Here is a 23541-nt window from a genome sequence, read left to right as displayed (position 1 = left end):
TAAATAAAAAAAAGAGAATATCGTAAGTGAAGCTTTGACATTTTAGAGTTCTACTGGTGCAGCAGAACTAAACCTATGCAATACACTACTTACATAGACACACATAGTATTAAACCTGTATCCGTGCATGTACGTAGACAGGCTGTAGACAGGGCTGACAAGCCCAACACCTTTCACTACATGACCTGCTTTCAGTTATTTTATAAGTATTACAAACTAGTCATTCACAGTAAAGCTTTCCATTGGTGGCGTGGGGTTGCTACTCTACCCTTAACTGGTTTATTGGTGGACTTGGTAATGTTAGGTTAATGGTTGGACTGGATGATCTTAAAGGTCTTTTCCAACCTAAACAGTTCTATGATTCTATGACTATGGGTGTTTGTCTCAGGTTGGTTTTGGTGTTCAAAATTTAGCTGAAACAGTTTGGGGTTTTTTTGGTTGTTTTTTTGTTTTGTTTTGTTGTTTGGTTATGAGTTTTTTTGTTTTGTTTTGTTTTGTTTTAAAGAAGGAACACATGCAGTGATGTTGTTTTGCCATGCTTGAAAAGAAGTCTTGCACTGGTTTGTTGAGAAGCTTCAGTGCCTCTGTACTCAGTCTTGAAGTTTGACAGATAAGCCGACCATTGTGGCATTCCTGAGAAAACCCATGCAAATTTGGCCTAGATATTGGCATCTGGGGAAAAAACCCTCATTTGCTCAGTTAGAGAATTGTTGCATCCTCACAAGCTTAAACTTTGAAAATTACATTCACAGTGAGAATGTTCCAGGCCATGAAAAAAGGGTCAAGTAGGGCATTTTCTGCAATTTGAGCACTGCCAATGGGCTAGCATTGGGCACCAGACCTCCGAGAAGAAACACTGCCTCTCATGTGCTTCAGTGACCAGCAATTGGCACTAGGCAGTAAGAAGAAACAGCTCACATGTCAACAGGACGGGAGGCAGTCTGAAAACAAGAGTCCTTCTGGCATAGTTTTTTGTGTGCAACATGTGTATGTATTATACATGCACATATATACATTCATATACAGTAAATAGTCCAAGAAATACATCACATCAGTTCTTTGACACAGCACTGATGCTTCTTTTACTAGTCTGAACCAGAACTTGCTCGCAGAAATATTGTGGAGACCTGATGTGACTCTAGGTTTAGCTCTTACAGCTCTGTCTTTGATGAGTCCAAAATGCTGAATTCAAATATTAACTTAGTGTGGATTCAAATCAAGTCATCGTTCAGGCACATGTGCCCCTGAAACCTATTAGCCACAGCAGATTAACCCATATAGACTCGAAGAAGTAAATGCCTTCCTGGCCATCCCAAATACTGGAGCAGTTACACTTCTCTTTCAGCAATGTGGTTGACCAGAGAATCGCTTTGATCTGCTGTCCTCTCGAGAAGAGTTCTGTGGCTATCCATGCTGTCATGGATTTCTCTTGTCCAACTGCCAGCTGTGCCCAGAGGGCTTCCTGCCATGGGGGTGTCTGTGCTCACCAAGCTTCCCGTCCGAGACTGGTAAGGAGGAAGATCTGGCTGATTAGGGGGTTCAGATTCAGAGCAATATGGAGGTGGAGGAAGGTCAAACCAAGGTGGTCTGCTGCAAGATACACAACATAGTAAGAGGTTACTGAAAACAGTGGTACGGAAGATAGTACATAGTTTACCAATTATGAAAAAAACAAATAGTATTTCTTAGCTTTTCCATGATGCCTACATTATTCAGGTCATCCCAAAACATCCATACCACCACTGGGCACCAAGGTTTCTGGTCAAGATGCAACATAGCTAATTACATGCTGCTTAACACTCTCTACTGTTTTTCATGGGTATGCACTTCCAACAAATCTCAGCTTATCCTCAAAGACAGCTGCAAGAGGTAAGAATTTTTCCTGCATAACATTTATATAACCTGAGAAAGTGCTTTAAAAGAAATAAGGTAAGTAGTGGATTTACACCTATAGATAATGACGTGAACACAAAAAAAGCTCTGAGGAAACCTCCATTAAGTGACAAAGATTAATGGCTTATGGTCTACAAATAAATAATGAACTGAATTCTCCACACAACAAATCACTTTTACTGTCATGATATTACATGCAGAGCAACTGCTAAGTAGGCATAGACAAGTCCTGGATTCAGGAAAACTGTTTTTCAGTTCTGATAGTAAACAAGTAAAGGGACTGAAGGATTTAGCCGATTGATAACAGGTCCTGGGAGCAATTAGCTCTGAAATTGCTAATGGTTTGTATCATCTCAGGTGAGAAGAGATTACAATCTATACAGCTGCTCATTTAGTTGTCTTTACTAACAAAAAGATATAATTATTATGAATGTCAACATTAAGACAAGGGAGCTGCTGCCAAATGCAGCAGAAAATAGGAATGTAAATGATTATACTATTATTCTTAGATCCCAGAGTTCATACTAAAAAATCCTGACAGGGTGACAGCGAACAATCTGGATCATTAAAGATCACACCATGCCTTTTTATGTACAGAGGATGTCAGTCCAGGAGTTTTGTTTGGAAAGACTTTACAGACAGAGGTTAAAACAAAGGTTAATTATCTACAAATAAAACCAGTGTCATACTATGAAAATATCATAACCCAAACCACACCCACCCACAAAACTTCAAAGCACTTTCAGCTGTTTCAAATGAGAACAGCACTTTCCATTTCAGAGCCCTTGTTCTTTTCTTCTATTGGTAAAGGGAAAGTAGTGCACTGCATAAATTTCTTTATGTAAGAACTGAAGACCTCTTACCTTTATATACTTATCACATATGACCAGGGTAATTTATTTTTAAATAGTATGACCTACAGCCTAGCTGTTTTTTAGCTAAACTCCAAATTCAATTTTCATGTTTTGATTCCAGACTAGCACAGGATATCACTACTAGACAAGTGATACATTTCTTTGCATTCTTCTGCCATCCTCAAAATCTCTACTACCAACGACATGTGCTAAGAGAGCATAACTTAAGTTTGCCTTAAATCCCTTTAATACCAGTAACAGTAAGGGGACCTCAGGACCATGAATTTTTCATATGCAGGAGGAGCTCAAATTTGCCCAAATTTGATCCTATGCATATGACAGAATTGCAATGCTGTACTTCTGTCAAAAGCAGTAATAAGAATAAATGGGGAGCAGAAGCACAGATTAACAGAGCTGCAACCAGTAGCGTGAGACTTCATGAGCGCAGAATTAGCTCCTATACATACCTTTGGTCAAGCACAGCCTCTGAATAGGATGGCGGAGAGTCCAGGTCCACTGGCCTGTGGTAGGCCTGGTTGGACATGTACTGGATCCCATTGTTGACGTTGTAGGTGACACTGCAGTGGTGTGGGTGATCGAGGACCACCAGCCGGGACAGCAGGACAGGGTGCTGTAGTCGATGCACTGGCAGGGTCATGAGATTGTTGCGTTTCCGCTGGTGATGCAGGACTAAGGCAAGAAAGGCCACCACAAGTACAAAAATGACAGAGCTACCAATGATAGCATAGGTAATACTAGGGTAGTAAAGTAGCTGATTTTCTGAGGTCACGTAATCTTGGCCACTGCCTGCCTCTGCAAGACAAAAGGAAAAGGAAGCCTGAGATTTGTTTCACTATAAAACTGCTCTTAACCTATGCTGTGTTTTCTGCTAGCTCACTGTGTGACAAGGGCAAATTTTCCTTTTTTCTTTGGATTGTGGAAAATTAGCTTATTAAAAGCATATACATGCAAATCAGAGATTGGCTGACTATCACTCAAGTCCATCCTCACCCGCAATAAGTGCCAGTGGATAAACTACTAGGGAGAGACAAAATGAGAAACAGGAAAACACACACTGTAATAGGAAGCATGTGCACTATCACGGAAGTATCTTGCCCCATCCCTACCCATCAGTTATAACTTTTTGTTTCCAGAGGTGAGACACCCAGTTCCGAGGCATAAGCACAGTACCTCAGCTGTAGCCAGCAAAGTTTACATGGAGTTTATCAAAAAAGGCAGCAACTACATCCTGTGCTCCACAGATCTAACAGTCCAAAATAAGTATGGGAAAAAATATAGACAGCTGCTCAGTCAAGGGTGGTTATTTGGATGTTTGTGATCAGAAGACCTCTTTCTGGAAAAAATTCAAAAGAAGAAAGGGTGTTGGAACAGCAAAAACATTAATGTAAGCCTGGTAGATATGATACCAGTGAGAGATGTGAAAGCCTAAAAGCAAAGAGTGCAGTGAAAGAAGTGAATGGTAAAAACAAAACAAAACCCCCAAACCAAACAAAAAACCAGGTTAGGATAGAACAAGATGAGGAAAAAAAAAACATGAGCTGGGCTGAAGCCACAAAAGATCACACAAGTGAGCTTCAATTTGAGATGGAAATAGTGAAGGGAATGGTTGGAAATGGTAACTGAATGGCAGGGAGCAGGAGCAGAAGCACAACCCTCAACAGCAGTATTAGAGGGGTGATGAGAAGAGACGAGAAGATCAGAAGAGGTACATCACATAGCATATAGTATATGCTTTATTTGCAGGAGGCACTGACAAATCAGCGAAGTTACCAAGAATTGTAAGGGAAGTTAGTTAGATTTATTCACAGTCATGATACAGAAGAAGGAATTCCTGCCTGGCCTCTGGGCCCAGAGCAGCAAAAAGGTAATGGAATGACGACTTTGGACAACATCTGAATGGATCTTGAACTGCATGCAAATCTTATAAGAAAACACAATAAAAGGCAACACAATGCAAAGGAGGAAAGAGGCTCAGAGAAGCAAAATGGCATAAACACACTGATGCAACTCTGCCACACTTGAGGCCAGAGCCAGCACCACAGAACCATGTTCCCCCAACTCCATTTCAGCCCCCTCTTCACAAGGTCATACAGCCTTTGAGTGCTGTTTTCTTTTTTGGGGGAGAATTTCTATTTCTGTGCAGGCTGTAACTCCGTATAGACTCAAAAAGAAAAATACTATTCTGATACAAGATATTCATCTACCTGAAGAAAAATGAGAGGCTGAGTAAAAAACAAAAAAAACAAACCCAACCCCGTGACCTCCAAAATCCACACAATTACAAGAGGACTATCCATCCAAATTCTTCATTTCCTACGGCAGAAGGCTGGGACAGTAAATCTTAACATACGATTTTCTTTTCTTTCGCCTATCAACCAAAACCGCTTTTTGGTCACTCAGAATTGCAACTGAGCCACTTACAAATTTCTCTAACAACAAAATAATGAAATATATACCAACTCTGTCTGGCATAATAGAAGAGCGTTCCTCAAGCACGCATTGTTCTGCATCAGGATGCTTTGGGTATGTCTCTCGATATTTGATTTTGGTATTTCACTTCCATGGTTAAACACCGAGCCACATTTTCCAGCATCACTAAAAATAATTTATGCATTAGGTAGGTAACATGATACAACATAAAATGGCTAATCCTTTCAACATCTCCATTTTAAATCACAGATATTTTAGTAAGAAGGGATGAGATGGGAAAGACAGACAGTACCAGAACTAAGAAAACATAATTATTGGTCCTGTTACTGAGTACAAAAACTACCACTCAAATAGATCTGTTTTACTGATGATGCCACTATGACCCCAGACCAGAGCTTTGAAGGCCAGCTGCAAGCCACACAGTTTTCTCGATACCTAGTGTCACACCTCAGCGAGGTTCCTTACTAAATTTATTTCTCCATGCAACTGTGCTGGAGAGAAAGCAGAAATCATTGTTACCAGTCAACATTAGGTCTCTGGCTTGAGTGAGCCAGCAAAGTGAACAAAGTCTGCATGAAAAATGTAAATCAAAGCAGAAGGAAGGAAAGGAATTTCCATGCATTAGTAATTTTAATTACAGTTCATCACATATTGCTGTGGTTTCTCTAATACACTCCCTAAATTCACCAGCTGAGAAACGAATGCGTTGTCACATATCACGGACAGGGGCCAGCGTAGGGAGTATAGTGACAAGCAGATAGATAATTTTTATGCAAACATCAACAAGTTTATTTACAAGGAATGATCCATGGATAAATACCACTACCTGCAATTCTTCAGTGCAAGGAAGGTAAATGTATTATGATATCCCAGTAAAATACCGCAAGACTTTAATTCAGCTCACTGGTTACAGCGCATTGGTGTAAGACTGAGAACAGGATGCTTTTGCAGACCTGATGAGACCTAATTAGTTATCATGACATCATTCTGCAGCAGCACAGTCCCTTCTCTTTATAACCTCCATCTTATTAAAAGGGAAGAAAAATGAGAGGACTGAATTCTATGTCAACTTCTTTTCAAAACTTTTGAGGTTATCTACCTGTTTAGGATAGCATCTTCTAGGTCCTGCACAAAACGCCTCCATAAATCCAAACAGATTAACCAGATTGCTGAAGAAAAAATATTTTGTCAGAAGTCAGATGGGATCTGATGACCAGCTTTAGGACAGTCTGAAAAAAACATCTATTTTATCTGGTTTTATGATTCTTTTCATGCAACAACCACCCACATATCTTGCATAGATTTTGGGTAAATTTGCACTTATCATGCTGTTTTGGACCTTTGGGATTACTGTGGCTAATGAAACATCATTTGTTTACCAGTAAGTCTCTATTCGTTTTCAGGTTTTCAGATCTGTTGCTTCTATTCCCATTTCGTTCACTGCATCTCTGAGATCAAGTGCGATCTAAGGGCATGCCTACACAAGGGACTACAGGTCTGTGTAGAGATCTCTGAACCAGAAATACAGATGTGAAGGTGCTGTTTTGAATACTGCTATCTGGTGCAGCCTTTGAACCAGCCAGCTCAGCAATATTGCTTTTGGGATTTGAATCAGCATCTCCATCAGTTCAGCTAGTTCTACCCTGTGTGTCTCTAACATGGAGCTGCACTGATACTCCGTACAGATATATCCTGTGAAGAGGCAAGAGTCTGGTTTATCTGTCAAGTGCTCTTTCTTGTGCCCTGGGCAGCGCTGAGTACTTTGCATGGAGACACTCTCTCTCCCCATATGAAGAATCCAGCTCCCTAATCATTCATAGTCGTTATACCTTTACACAGACACAGAGCGCACCATATCTCTGAGACAAAGTTCTGCAAAGGAAGATCTGGCTATCATCGAAACAAAGTCTTCTTCCACCACCATAACCCTATTCTTGCCTTATAGGTGCGTTTTCTGGGCCAAGAAGAGGCCATCTTAAGGTCCCTTAGCAAAACACAATCACAAGTGAAGTCCAGTGGTATTTCACTTCTGCTGTGGTGTAGTTTAAACCAAGAAAGACCAACCTGCATCTAACCTCCCTTTTCTAGCAAAGCCAGTAAATCCAAACCTGCAAAAGGTGAAAGTAACATTACCTGAGCCTATCAGCACTGCTTGGCTTGTAGCCCTAGAGAAGGCACTTGCCATTCAAGGAAAAGGAATGAACTGCCCTTAATAGTCTCTAGCAAGAAAACTGCTCTACAGCACAGCTAAAACAAAAGTAGCAGAACTATGAGCCAGTTTTGCATACAAGAGACTTTTACATCAAGTTTTTTCTTTCTCTTACTATATATCTGATCATGTTGAAATGAATAAGTTCTGGTAATTCCTTGGTAAAATTCTGGGGTTTTGTAGACCCAGGTGAGTACACAGAGGTGTGGAAGGGAATGAGGGGTACCTAGCAGAGACTGCCCAATGAACCTCTATCCATTTTGTGCACACTGTAATAGGGAGAAGGTAAGATATAAGAACACCTGAAAAATATAGAAAGAAACCTTTATAGAAAGAAAAAACCATGACTCTTTAGTTCTGCTCTAGTAACTTTCAGCAAATGTTTACACATCACAGAACTCACTGAACTGAATTTCTTGATAATTCAGTCATCTTCTCCCAGAAGAAGCAGGTATTATCCAGGCAGGTTTAAAAAGTTCTGTCTGCTCTGCTATTAAATGCAAATTCACAAAAAAGGTGAGTGGGCGAGCTAATTTAGCTTAAATTTATGGATTGTTTATTCTTTCGTGCTCCCCCCCACCAAGAAGATCTGTGTTTTTTAATCACACCACATATAAACAGTTTATCAATGCCACTTATGCCTATTAAACCTTATTATCTGGGAAATGCTGAATTCGCAGATTAGAGATTTTTGGAGTATAAAAAGCTTTGTGAATAATTTAGGGAAAGACTGATAAAGGAAACATAATGGGTTGTGCTCAGAGGGCTATCTTACTGACTGTGAACAAATTTGCTGTCTCAAAGTTTTTAAAAAGATCTGAGAGTGACTGCATTAAGTCTGCCAGACACAGGGATGAGAGACTATTATTTTATCTGTCGCAATCCTCTGCTCAAGCCTGGTTTTTCACAGTTCATCAGAGAAAAAGCTTTTGAAACACATAATCTGAACAGACATCTGTAGCCTTAATGAGCACAAGTCAGAGTACATCTCCAACAAAGACACTACTGTAACAACACATTTAAATTCCAACTGGTTAAAGAGCAGAGCTGCAGCTTGGAAGGTTAAAGATGGCAAAAATCAAATAAAGACAGAGCTTCTGCACATTATTTATTTTTTGTGCTAGGAGTTCCTATGGCATCCGGCTAAGTCTCCAAAAGCTCTTCAATTTCTCATCCTTGATGATTTTATGTCCAACTAAAACAAGTCTTATGTAGATTTTGTGCACTGGACTTTCAGAATATTCGAGTGATGTCCTTTCTAACCCAACTATCTTTTTTCCCTACTGCATTTCTCCAAGCTACAAACAAGATCTAGCCTAGACAGTACAGCACCTTGACTTCATGGAGTTTCATGCTCAGTTACCATTTGTTCCCCTCCCCAAGAAGGTTCATATTTTCCTTAGACACCCAAGACAAGGATTTGTTTTCAACTGCATTCAAAGTGTGTTTCTGCCCTGCTTTGGCTTTCTCCTTTTCAGGCACAGAAGAGAGATTTGTTAATAGAAGTGTTACACATACTAAGTAGACCTTCTCTGTGGGAATTGGCCAAAGTAATACAACATGATTACATCTTTGCTTACCAGGTACTTGGTAAAAAAAAAAAAAAAAAAAGATTTCTGGGAAAGCAGCAGGATGAAACCCCAGGCTCCTTCCAGGTACATCTACAACAGTGATGGCTTCACATCCAGACCACACCGATCTGCACAGATGTCCAGGCTTGAAATGGCACCAGGTTATTCTGTGTTTCACCCTGTGCTAATCACAAGCATCCCTAATACCCACGGACAAGAACCACAGCAGCCAGCACAGCCCCCACCCTAAGAAGTTGGAGCAGAGGGTGGGCTCTATTCCCAGGTCTTGAAGTTGCCCATCAGGTAATTTTCTCCACCTCTGCCTGGCTCCCTGTCCTGCCATCCCCACCTGAAAACTAGGTAATGATGTTCTTGGGCTCTCAAGACATTCCCCCAAGCTCTTCTGTACTGACAAGAACTACATTTCCCTCAAAAGCATAAGTGTTTCAAATATTAATCAGAAGTCTTAATACCACTGGGTGCTCTGTCTTTGCTTATTATTTCAGATAACTGAAAAGACATTCATGACCTTGCCTGCATAAACAGAGTAGGACATCTCAATATGGAGAACTTGTTATCCATCCATACCTACATATAATTTTTTTTAATCATTCTTGGTATTAGTGTAGCACCTTGGAGCTCTAGTAATGAAATAGGACTTCTCTGTATAATGTACTGTACCGGCCCTGAGCAAGACAATGGCCATTGTTCCAAAGAATTTAAAGCTAAGCATCAGACTTGGAACTATATGTACTTGTAAGTCTATACAACTAGCCAGCAAGACACGGATAAACCTCAAGACAGTATTAGTCAGCAGAATTAGCAGCAGTCTCAGCACATCTCATTCAGTGCATTAGAATGAGTGTGTTACCGGTGCCTTCCTCCCCAGACTTTAACCCCTCATCCTGACCACGCATTACAAGAGCAGTGCTTTCAAGTCTTTGCAGCTGCTGAAAGAGCAGCTGAGTCATCAGACTGAAGATCAAGAGCCTCACCTCTCACATGCCCTCCTTTTTATCTTCTGCGTGGTAGGATAATTATTCCATGCACTTCACACATCACAGTTTAAACGTTTAAAAATAAAAAAAAAAAAGGAAAGCAGCAAACTGAGCAAATAAGTAGAGAACTAAGAAATACTTAGCAGTAGCCGTGGCAACTAAAGCTCTAAAATTAACTTGGCAGCAATGTAAAAACCTGCAAAGCCAAAATCTGCCATCAAGCATGGAAACAAAAGGTCCAGGCTTGGCAGCTGGAGGGAGGCCAAGGAGGAAATGAAATGCAATTCAAGATCACTCCAACGTTGATGTAAGCAGCACTTCCTGGACACGTGACAGCCCAAAAGGCTAGTGGTGTAATTTGATTAATTCACAGCCAGTACAGAAACTAGGCCCAAAAGCAGGAGCAGAACATAAAAAGGACGAGCTTTCTCCTAATAAAGTCCTCTTCTCTAAATAAAGGGGTTCAGTTACTTCTCTTTGTCTCTTCTTTCTCCTTTGAAAATGGAGGGTGTCACCATCAAGGAGACCGCCAAGAAGTTAGTTACTTACACTTCCCATTTTATGACAGGAAGATGCCACTCAGCAAGAGCCTGATGCACTGAAAGCTTGAGGCGCTTCCAACTACTATCGTCCTCCTCCCAGTCACTAAATTAAACCTGTTCTGCAGAATTAAAATCTCAAACAGCAGCACCTTTCATGGACCAAGCTTATAAAATAAAGGAAGAACATGCCTCAAAAAGAAAAACTGTATTGTCTTCATAGCATAAATACATCCTTGATGCTCTTGCCAAGACCTATGACAACTAGCAGCATGCCACGCTCTAGCCCCAGTGCAAGCACTGTGCCTAAATTGGAGATAACAGCCATTGATCTTGTACCACAGCCTGGTCCTTCCCCCTAACCTTCCAAGAGATATTCCAGCCCCACCTTGTTCAAGTCACAAACAGTATTCCCCAACTGCAGGAGAAGTCCAGATTTTGGGTCTCTGGTTGCTGTGTAATCCATTGTGTACAATTAATGAGTAGTACTGTATAGTCTTGAAAGTTAAAACAAAAGAATGTTTTAATGGAAAAGTTAACAGAACTGTGAAATTCAACCAGCAAGACCCAAGCGGACTCACAGTTAGTCTCCAACATCAGCTTTATCTTCACTTCTTTAACTAATGGCATAACAAGTATATTTTCTACCAAATACCCTTGGGAACACCAGCAAATTCATGTGCAAGTGCACCGTCCTGTCTTCTGCAAAGGTTAATTGGAAAAACAGAGCTGTGCGGTACGTAAGAGCCTGGACGTTGTATCAGCTCCCTGCAAGCACAGAAGCATGCTCTACCTTGGTTAACTTTTAAAGGTCTTAAGCAGTGTCAAGTCAAAATTGCGAAGGAAAATAGATTTGTCAAAGGCCATGGGAGGCTTTGCCTTTCCTATTCCAGTCTGACCCTGAGAGTTTAGAATCCAAATTTCCATGACATGCTCCACTAACATTCCCTGGAATCATTTTAATACCTGGGAGGAAAAAACCCAACTCAAAACAAAAAGTAAATTAATTAAAATGAAAATCAGTGGATTAAATGCTTGTGGTTTAATCATCTACCAACCCTGAAACTAAAATACACCACATTGCAAAACTGTTACCAATTTATCTTGGGTGATCTACATGCCTGCCAAAATGCATGTTATTTCAATAGAATGTCTGGAAAAGCTGAACATGGGATGCTGTAAGGACAGACAGATGAATTGCATTTTTACAGTGTTTATTCTGGAGGTTGGTAAGAAGAGACACATACTGTTCAGCTAGAATGTGCACATTAACTTGTTCCTAGATGCTGCATTAGTGGTATGGACAGCTGGTGCATAAGAAGGATAATAAGGCTTGAAGAGATGCCATGCAGGGTTTATGGAGCCTGCAGAGTCATCTATACTTGGCAAGAAATACTGCTTAAGTGTGATTTAGATACACTGTAAAGTAAGTTTTTAAATCAGCTTTTAAATTTAGTCTAATCATTCAAGGACTGTATTTTAATGCCTCTGCTATTTGAAAAAGTGTTAGTACAAAGTCCATGCCCTGTCTTATATATTACTATTATCAATCCTAATTTTTTCTAGAATTGTGAAGAGGAAGAGATACTGTCAGATATACAGTCCACATAGCTTCACTCATTCAAGATAGTGTCCTAACAATTTAGCAACCATTAGCAGGTTGTGATCCTGAGTAAAAAAAGAATCAGAACAGAAAACAGAGACAGACAAGACGTGCTAGGTCACCTAATCCCTCTCCTAGGGTCACATTTCACATCATCCATTCATACCTACCCAACGCCCCTTCACTGACTGCTTCTAGGATGCAACAGAGTAAATGGGTGGCAAATAGATTCTAGCAAGAGTCTTGCAGGCTGCCCTGTCTACCTCTAGGAAGGAAAAGGAGACTGGAGAGGAAAGTAAGACCACGACAACAGAGTGGATTTAGGTAGATCCGCAGTTCAAACCAAAATGGAGCTCAGTGCTTGGTTCCACCAGAGAAAGCACCCGCGTGAAGTTACATCATGAGAAGCTTTGCTCCTTAAAGTCATCCTGACTTTGCATTACTATTGTTTGACATACAAACTAATGTTTCCTTCCAGCTACAAGCTCTGTAAACTCAGTGTAAACAGCAAGGAAGTCTTGCCAAATGGTGGCCTCAGTAGCTTCACTATGTTCAGGTTACACCTTCAGGAAGGTCTTAACAAACATCATATTTGGTTGCAAATCAAACTAAATTTTTTAATGTTATGAAAAAAAAAAGAAATAAAGCCTAAACCACAACAGCAAAGATGACAACAATTGGTTGTGAAAGTAGCTATTGCACAGCCCTGTTCGGCCTTCCTGATCACAAGACACAAAATGTCTAATCCAGAGAAAAAGAGGGAAGTAAAAAGAAAAAAAAGAGAAGCAAGTGAAGCGAAGAGGGGAAAAAAGGGAAAAAAGCTGCATTTGAAAGCTAGTGTACACAAATGGGACACCAATGAGCATCTGGAAGGAATTAACACGACAAAGACGATAAACTTGTGCTTTTCATTCTCTGCTAAAAATCTCACTTGATCAGAAAATAGGACACTGAAAATAAGGAGTGGGATGGAACCATTCAAAGGCTGTGGCTGCCTGCTCTTCATTACAAAATAGAAAGCTTTTCAGGCGGGGGCCAAAGGGCTCTGCTCTGAATCTGATACTATTTAATAACTACCTGAATGACAAAGTGGAAAGAATATGCTTGTTCAGCTTGCTGTCAAACAACACAAGCACCCTGCTAGACAAGATTAAAATTCAAAATGATCAGAAGAAAATAGCAGAGATGGTCAGGATCACATGTAGTCAGGTGTCAGCAGAGAATGGGGTGTTAACTGGCAGTGAAAAATGCAACCCAAACAGTACTCAGCCCTAGCAAGGTGTCTGCTGGAGTATTTACCCAGCTCAGGACATCACACTTAAAAAAAGCAAAGATGAATCAGAGCTTGGTGGAGAACAACATGAATTATCAGATGTCCATAAGACACTAACTACCAAGAAAGGTTGAAAAAATCACGGTTGTTTAGGCTGAAGAAAACATTGCAAGGAAACTTTTAATATATTTAAATACATAAGTTTGTAATGAAAGAGAATCAAAACAATGCCTGCTCCGACTAACAATATAAACTTAGTGCTTTCAAAAGCTGCAGGAAGGCGTCCCAAATGACTAACATGAGAGATCACAGCTTTATTTCATACATCTAATTGATTAGAGCTGCTACCTTTGTCTGTGAGTGAACAGTAGTAGTACCACATGCCTCTATGCCTTTAGACTTCCAGTTACCCTGACCCCTCTGATGGTTTTATCATAGGGACTATCATCCCTTTATGTCCTCAGGAGAGTTTCCTGAAGTTTTTCTGAAGAATATCAAAAATCCCACTTTAAGCAACTACAAGCCAGGCTGAATCTGAACCACTTACCTCCAAAGGCAAAGCACAACTTACAATCAACTTCCTAAGCCACGTGGTGCAGGTCTGGTGTCAGATACATCTTGTTAAGTGGCAAGGAAAATGAAGCACTGGAATAGATTGCCTCGAGCTAACAATGGTCTAAACGCCTCTTTGGAGGTACCCTGAGACCTCTGACAGCCCTGAATGTATATGCTGGCCTAAAGTCAAAAAAACAAAACCCACAAAAAACCAAACCTCCACCCCTGCCAATCAAATAACCTAAACCACCCGATAAGACCCAAATTTGGGTTTTCTCCAAGTGAGCTGACAAGCCTGCATTAGTTTCACCAAGCCTGTCTTCAGATAAACAGAAAAAAGACCAAAACCACCCTCTAACAACAAGGATGGATCTCCTCTTTTAAAGAATTTTATCTCACTTGTTGCATGATCTTATGCTACTGCCAAGTTCAGTAGAAGTTCATACTTTGTTGACAAATCTATAAATTCTACAAGCCTTAGAAGCTAACTATGCATTCACAAAGGAAGAAGGAGCTCATCTCCTCCTTTAATGTGTAGAGGAAACTTGGATAGCTTTCCTCTGTGGATGGACTCAGCATAACATTCCAGACAGTAAATCAAGATATTATAGTACCTGGGACTTTATCCAGAACTTTAATTCTTCTTTTTGAAATATGCATTATAAAAATCTTGGTCTCACTTCAGCAAGTTTTCATATAAATAAATAAAGCAAAAAGTATCTTTAATTACAGAATGAAGAAAATTGCTGCACTTGATGAAAGTTTGTTTATTCAGCACTGACAAATGAAGCCTAATGAATGTGAGAGTGCCGCATTTTATTCCTGCTGAAGATGCAGTCTTGCTTTTTGTTTCCACAGAGATTGTGGAAACATTTATTTTCCCTTTGACCCTGGCTGACTGACTGAACTAGTCATACTGAATTGTGCAATTCTTGATATGAAAAGCATGTCTACAATGCAAGAAAGAAAAACGTATTTTAAAATTTGTATTAAGAGGCAAGAATCATAATTATTAATCACTATGTCAAGATAATTACTATATGCAGGGATAAATTAAGATATTTTTGGTAGCATACTTATAGTTCTCATTCTACATGGAAAGACTGGAGGCAAATAATAATGATTAGTACAGCTAAGCATAGTTTAAAAGGCACTGAATTAGCTAATGTGTCACATGAAAACGAACCTTTATTGACAGAATCTTGGTCTAATGCATAGCAGTGGTAAAGAAGGTTAATAGAAAACTTGCTTATCACAAGCAAAGGATATTAAACATATTGTTGCATGATTCTACAAAACCCCAATGAAACCACATTTGAACGCTGGCATCTTATTTTGGCCAGCTTATTTGAAGACAGAATTAGGTTGGTGAGAGTACAGCATGAGAAACAAAGATGATGAATGGGGAAACAGGGCTTAAATATCAAGAGAGAAAAAAGTAGGATTTATTTAGTCTTGAGAAAAGATTATTAAGAGGAGACATGATGGAAGTATTTATAATAGCCATGGGTTATAAAAATTAAGCTCAGTGACTCATTTTTAGATTGTTGGGCAGACCAGAACTAAAGGCAACAAGGGTAAAAGGGAATAGATGCAGGACAAATTTAATGATACACTTCACAGAAAGAAGAGAAAATAGGTGAAATGATGTTTCTTGACTATATTTAAACAAAAGCTAGGTGACCATATAGAATATGTGCTGGGGAATAATAACCACATCATGTGGGAAAAGCTTCTAGGGAGCACCTTTTGTAATAGCTGAGACATGTTTCCATACACACACAAGAGCATCTGCAGCAATTTTAAAAATCATTCTTAAAACAAAAAAGGTTAAGAGTTTACCTAATTTCAAACATTTACTGCTACTCCTTTTATAGTACAAATGCAAATAACTATACTATTTCTTTTATAGTATTCTTCCTTCAAGTATTTACAGACAAATCACAGAAATGTTACAGTAATCCAACAAGACAGGTAAACATATTCCTTACCTAAAAAGCAAGGCTTAAATTAATAAAATGATTCACCTAAAGTTGCAGAGCTAAAAATTGTCAGCCAGGATCAGAAATGGGAGTCCTCTGCTTTTACCAGCCATACCCTGCTCTCCACACACATACTTTAATGGATTATTTACTTTTACGTTACTATCATAAAGGAGGTAGCTTTATTGCTTTACTCTTAAGGTGCACTTAATTATCCTTGAGCAACTCAGTACTGTCCTCCCCAGCACTCTGTGGTATTTTAACAAGCCATCTGCAGTGTCCATAAGTTCAAGACAGAGATTGATTTAATGTGCCTGTGTATCAGCTTAAAAACTTGACTAAACACAAATTAGGAAAGAAAATTTAAAAAAGGGCAAAAATCACACTGGATTCTAGACTAAGGGGAACATACCAATATCGAGAAAATATTGAATAAAAACACAAAACAAATCACATATACTCGCCCATCATGACTCCTTGCTCCCTTTACAAACCATTTTTCTTTAATTTTTCAGCTAATTTCTGTTTCTATAGATAAGGACTCAAAAAAAGACTGCTGGAAACCAAGGGCCTGACTCGGATCTTAACATCACTGTCGACAGCTTCATGCTATTAAAGATCATGATGGTTCCTCCACCTCATGCTCACCTGTGCAACTCTACATCTTTCTCTTTTAACACTTTAAATACACAAACAATGGAAAATGCAATTTGCTTTCATCGTGCTTTTCACAGAATTTTCAAGAGCTGGAAAACTGGAACACAATGGTTACCTACAACTCATGAAGTGACAGATGACCTGGGAGACCTCTACATAGGAAAAATAGATCCTAAAAAGTCTTTTTCACACTCTGGAGTGTAACCTACCTCAGGAGTTTCACAGCAGTTTTGGAGGGATTAAAACAAAGAACAGCCTCCATAACTAAGCCAGCTAAAAGTTTAATTAAATACAGTTGCTTGCTGTGCTTCCCTTCCCCAAACAGCCTCATGCATATTCATCACTGTAATTACAGCAGTAAAAAACTCCATAACTAATTATGCCATGCTTCTCATCTTCTATATGCCTGGAATTTTTAACATAATTACTACTGAAATTAATTGCAAGTTAGTTAATTTTGCACTTTGTCCTTTCAAGCTTAATTGAAAATTAAAATTTTTCAAACCAGGTCATTCTTGTAAGCATGGTGTTTTTACCTCAGATGGTGCCATACACCAAAATGTTCTTTTAATTGCTTTTAGTAATGTAGCATAGAGTAGCACTGTAAATTTTATCATTTGAAATAAGAGTGTTGCCCTAATACACATTTACTATATGCTTGCTAGTTGTATACTCTTCAAAGAATTCAAGCTGCCTGCTGCCACTTGGCATCTCATGTAGTACATTAGCACGTCATCCCCCAAGACACAGGCTACTCCATCAGTGCCACAGTTACCTTAGATCAAGCTCAAATCTGGAATTTTTCTTTGACTGTGGTTCAAACATTGTGCCTAATATTTCAAGAGTGACCAATGACTTTGGATATCCAGTTCTACAATGGATTTTGAAAAAAGTAACAAACATTTCTTCCCTTGAGAGGTGGGGGAAGAGGAAGAATTAAATAGGAAAGCCAGATTTTGACTTGACCTGGAAAAATAATTGCCTGAAAAATTTTGACTTAGCCTAGAAAAATAATTGCCCAGGAGTACATGCTGTGTGCATGGCAAACTTTTAAATCAACAGGTCAAAGTCTTTCAAAGCTATAAGCGAGCATTTAACAGGGTCTCCTCATTTGCTAGGGAAGTACAATTGTATATGTGGTGTTTTATTCATTTGGGATATGCCTTTTATGAAGGACCATGTACAGTGTGAAATCTTGCTGTCTACTAAAAAGCATCTCAATTCCATGCTGTGACAGCAGATGCAAGATGCAGAAGCCCTGGACAGGGGCCCCAGCAATTTCCAGAATGCAACTGGTACTTGAACAGGACCAGCAAGATGTCTTGGCAAACCAGAGGACATTTCAGAGGCCCACACCACATAGCCCCACGTAAATCCATCAACTATTAAGGTTATTTCCATTTAAACCCATGTCCTTAGTACCTTATAATAATGGCAATATTAGCCTTTTGGCCCATTAAAGTAATTCATTACTGTTTAAACCAAAACAACAGAGTCAACTCATCTGTATTTCAAACACCTTTTCTAGCTTAACTCTGAAGCTTCAATCTCACTGAATTTAATCAAATTTAAGTTTTTTCACCTGTCAAGAAATCTTGCAAATGTCTAATCAGCTAGCAGATTTTCAGAAGGACAAAGGAAGTTTGCAAACAGAACACTTGTTCCTTACTCCTCCACAATTTCTATAAGCCACTTAATGGGTAAATTTTCTCTAATAAGCTTTCAAGGCTTCACTACAAGAACCAGAGAGAGTGAGCTGCAACAACGCAAGGTGGACAGTTTATAGGCTGACTCCTTCAGAAAGCAATTTCTTCTCAAAAGTGTGGCTTTTACTTAGCAACCACCCCATGAGCAAGACATCACTACATAAAGGGAATAAACCAAGTTTATGAATTCTGCAAAAATTCATGTTGCTCCAACAGGGCAAAAGATCTGTCCACAATAGATTTGTCACAAAGATCCACAGTGCAGACTATCCTGCCAGGAAGGGAATTGTTAGCACTAACTTTTCTTCCAGTTATCTAGGGTGAAGACTGGCATCCTCAAAAAGCAAAAGGCTTAAGAGGAATACCTCAGATATGGCATGCCAATAAACAAGAGCTTCCAAAAGATTGATAAGAGCAACTACATCTGGAATATGTCCAGAATGTTTCAAAATATTGTTGCAACAAAAATTAGATCCCGGACACTTAATCCCATCACCTGTGTTGGAAACTGCTTATTAGAGCATGTGACAATAGTGCTAAAGGCTTGAGCAATACAAAGCTGTACGACAGGGCACAGGGCTAAAGATGTCTTGGACCACATCTATAGTGAAAGACAGAAAGGGACTTGCATCAAGTCAGGAGGAGGTGTACATCATAATCACCAGAGTAGCTAGTATAAGGAACATGGAAACTTAATAGCCAAGAGGAATTCCGCATTTCGAAACTCCTGAGTGAAGAGCCAATAGTGAGTTCCCAGGGTGAATAGGGAGTAATTAAAAAGAAAAAGCATTGAAAGTCAAGAGCCCAAGAACGCTGAAAAAGCACTTTCAGTTAAGTGTCATAAAGACCTATGACTAGTGATCCCTTACCAGTAAAGCAAATGAATACAGTATTTGTTCTGTCTCAGTAGTCTTAAGAGCTGTTGAACCTGTGAGCTGCATGTGTATTATTAACTAGGAGGTTCTGAACAAACTAGACTGGTACACTGTCAGAAAGCAATGATTTCTGTTTTACAGATAATTTGCAATTCAGTGGGGAAAAATCCCTACTTGTTTATCATGTCCAATTTAAAAAGTGAAGCAAAACATAAATTCAGTTGCATACTTTCACAGACTGACTATAGTTAAATACTTCTCATCACACAAAATTGCAAAGCTCTTTGTAAACAGGTCTAAAAATTTCTTAACCAAAGACATTTTTTTCTTCATTCTGCTAATGGCAGGCAATAATATTGCACAGATATATACACAAAAATACAGTGAATGGTTTGGTGTGAAATTCTTCAAGTTTTTATGTACTCTGCATCTTTCATCTGATGGAAGATTCCTATGCTCTTATTCAAACTTGGAAAATACCTGCTCGGAAGATTCCAAGCTAGTGCACATTTCCTAAGGATTTCTCCACACATACTTATGTACTATACTAAGAAACATTTTTAAAACCTAGAAAGAAAAAAGAAAAAAAAAGGACAAAAAATCAGATTATGTCAGTCTTGCAAATGTTGACTGTCATTTATCTCAATTACGCCACCGTAATACTTCTGCTTTAATTAAATATCAAATTGCTCAAGTAGGCATGCAGATTTAATTACTGCTGCGGTTTAAAATGAGCTTGTTTCCCCTTGAAACCAGTGAAGGTTAGCAGGATGACCTCAGTCTAACGGAAAATCCTCAGTATGGCAAAACACTGGACAGAGGAATTTGTCCCTTATGGCATAGTTTAAATACCATTCTCAGTAATACAATGCTCACAAACAAGTACTGGTTTAACAAGTTTAATCCAAACATACCCGAGGTCTATGGCAGCTGAACATTTGATGGAAATAAACGAACTGGACCGTTACAGGGAAATGGCCTACTCAGCCTTAACTTTGTCAGCTCAGTAAGAGTGGACCTGATGTCAGAAGTCCCTAAACATCTTCAGGTTTGATTGGTATTTTTCTCCTCTGACTCATTATTTTCATTGACCATTTCACTCAGCCACCTTGGTACAGGAGCCAAAGGTCAGGTCATTTCAAGTGAATCGGTCAGAGCTCTCATAGGGGACGATGGGCAGTACAAGAGAGGGGAAAGAAAAGAGGAAACCCAGGAAACAACTCTGAGCCAGGAGTGAGAGTGGAGGTGACTGAGGGACAGAAGAATCTTTTAGGCCACACAGCATCAGTACAAAGTGTTTCCCATCAAACACTGAGAATGAGGATTGTCACCTTAAGCAGAGTCTCTACAGAGCTTCCTGTTCACATCAACAGTTTGGAAGAGACCAAGAACATACCCAACCCGGTGAAAGTAAGAAGTTCTGTTCTCTCCTGAGGTATGTCCTGAACGGACTTCTAGGCTAGCTGTCAGCAATCTGAAACCCACCTCACCGATTTCCAGTCCTCTGCAAAGTAAAACTTGTGTACGTCTTCATTCTTTTTCTGCACTAAGATTTTGGACCAAGAATCTCAAAAGGCTACGTGTCAGATGGAGACAGTGATTCTGGTTCTGGGCAAAACCCAAGTAATGAAAGCAATTACTTGCTTAATGATACCTGACTAGTTGAACACAGGCCAAAGCTGTTTAGTAGGAAGCAAATACAGGCATTTGGATTTATTCAAAAAACATTAAGTATTCAGTGAAAAGTAACTGGCAGCTGAGAAGGTACTTAGTAATACAGTCCTCTTGCATTTAAGAATTGCAGATGTTCCTGAGTATCTCTATAACCCTACTCTAATACTCTGTCTAGACAAAGAACTCATAGAATGTATAACATATGACACTTTCTACATCCTCTGTAGGGATTAACCAATAAATCAGGTTTCCAGACTTAGAAAAACTGCATCCTTTTGCAAGTGACTTGCCAAATTTCAGTAAAGGAAAGGTTTTCTGCCTTTGGGAATAAAACCATGATGCTTTAAGGATGAGTAGCAAGAGACCATACCCAGGAAAATAATTAAACCAGTATTGAAGTAATAGTATCTGTAGAGATGAAGGAGAAAATAATGACAATTTCTGTGCTGCACAACCTCTTTTCAGTGTTGCATCTTACACAAAGACTCCAAACTTGACACTCATTGTACAGAACAATTATTATGCATGTTCTTCATTGCCTGCTAATTCCATAACAGAACTGCAGCATTATGACATTTAACACAAAAGCAGTACTCTCTATTCTCCTCCTTCACTAGCATCTGATAGCAAAGGAAATCGGGGTTGTGTGATCTTATCTGGTCAAGGGAGTTCAGATTCATGTTCTTTTATGTCCCCAAAGTTACTGAACCTACCTAGGCTGTAGGTCACAACCTAGCAATTAGAGAGTTCACTTGGGAAACAGGAGATGGCAATTCTGATCTCTTGTCCAAGGACTGCTGATGCTTTTCTATACAGTGCAACATACAAATACGTAAGCCATACTTAAGGAGGAGAATGGAATACAGAGCTGCCTCCTCCCATGTAATTTTTGCAGCATCCTTCCATCTTTCTCCCCCTTACCAGCCCAAGGACTCTCAAATTCTCTCCTGCAAAAGAAAAAAAAAGAGAAGGAAAAGAGTGTTTACACCCAAATAGCTGAAGCTGTACAGTTAAAGGCTCTCTCTTAAGGTGTTTTGTTCTTAATTACCTTAGGATGAGGGCAGCAAGGTGTTCCATACTCTTGGACAAAGATTTAACTAACTATGATAGTGGATGAAAGGGAAAAACAGCTTATCCTGGGTCTTTCTGAGCTAAGTAGATGCAAACGCTACATTTCTGGTGGAACTTAATCCTGTTTGTGCATGTGAGTCCGCCACCTTGGGCGTCTTTGGTAAATGAACTCCTGCTGAGAGCATCCCAATCAGATATAGGTGTGAAACCAAAGCCAAACTGCTTTGCCCTGCCCAAATGGAAGCAGAGACAGAACACTTCAACTGCATTAATCTAGGCCTATTTTTTTTTTTTTTACTAACTACTTGCCACATCTCAGTGGCACAGATCTTTCAAACATGCATCCTTCTCATTCTGTTGTCTCCACCATTATAATCAGTGTAGTTCTAAATTATGGGGGACAGATTAGCAACAAACTTACTTTGTCTTTGGCTAGTTTCTTTGCTGAAACTCTAAATATAATTAATCATTTGCTTACTAGTTGCTTACTGTTTCACTACTAACTGGATATAAGGCATTTCATTTAATGAACTGCACATCCTTATTTAACGATCCTTTATACTGCACTGCATTTTTAATAATGGGCTGAGTGAAAAAAAAAAAAAAAATACTGCATTACATCACCCAAGGCCAATACTTTCTTAAATAAGGGAAATTTCCCTTAATCTGAAGCCCAGCAGACCAACTTCATCTGTTCTATTTACTTATACTCAGTGAATGCATGCCACAAAGCATAAGCATTTGCCATGGCAATACATTCAGTGCTAGGGCTTCTGGTGTGTGATAAACATTTTAAATACTATATGCAAATTCCTTCTTTTTCAGCAGAGGAAAGCTCCTATTCATTCATCCATTGTATACTGTGTATTTTTAACAGATCAGTAAACCCTAACCCAGACTGAATTGTATAGAAATAGTCCAAGGCTCTGACTTTCTCCTGTAACTAATGACACATTCTCCCAAAACACACAGTACATGTTCCTTACTATTGTTCTTGATATCTTATAGCAAACGAGGTACCTCGGAATTCTCCTTTCACCCCTTCCTGCTTCACAGAGAAATCAATTTGTTTCTTCCTACTGGATCCAAAGTTTCTCACGCTCTAAGTGTAACTCTGATCACTAAAGTGTCCTAAAAAGATGCAAGCAAATGCTTTCACCTGTTTAGAAGAATATTCTGACCTAGGTTGAAAAGCAGGAAACAGAAGATACAGACCTATACTCTTCAAGCCACAATTTGTCCATGGATGAAGCCTGCTGTTCATTACTGAAAGCATTTTGGCAGGAAAAAAACATGCCACGCACCCTATTCTCCAGTAATATATGTACATGTATATAGAAAAAGAACATATCTGGCAAGACTGTATTAATTTTCACATTTGGTTGCTCTGGTCAAACAAATTAACCTGCTTTGCTGCTTAAAAAACCCTAACTTTCTCCCCTTTCAATACAGGCTCTTTTCCATTAACAAAAAGATACATTCTTCTGTGGGACACCCAGAGGTGTGTGTCCAGGTTTGCTGTTCTGCCTCAGGGTTATGCTGTGCATCTTAAATCATAGAGCATTTAAGCTAAAATAATATTCACTTTATGATCCTGTTGCTTTTTAAAAGCTAATGATATGTGCTACTT

General features: G+C 39.3%; 1 protein-coding gene across 1 annotated transcript in view; it reads right to left on the bottom strand.

Annotated features, from left to right (window-relative positions):
* Positions 1 to 1328: 1328 nt before the first annotated feature.
* The window catches only part of LDLRAD3 (low density lipoprotein receptor class A domain containing 3), a 112954-nt gene continuing 90741 nt past the window's right edge, over positions 1329 to 23541 (bottom strand). Inside the window, 2 exon segments of the mRNA XM_075712950.1 lie at positions 1329 to 1590; positions 3215 to 3560. Coding sequence (XP_075569065.1) covers positions 1329 to 1590; positions 3215 to 3560 — 608 coding nt within the window.

This window comes from Pelecanus crispus, chromosome 6 (genome assembly GCF_030463565.1).
Source record: "Pelecanus crispus isolate bPelCri1 chromosome 6, bPelCri1.pri, whole genome shotgun sequence".
Classification (NCBI taxonomy): domain Eukaryota; kingdom Metazoa; phylum Chordata; class Aves; order Pelecaniformes; family Pelecanidae; genus Pelecanus; species Pelecanus crispus.
Note: the sequence above shows the minus strand (reverse complement) of the source record. Positions and strands in the feature narration are given on the sequence as shown.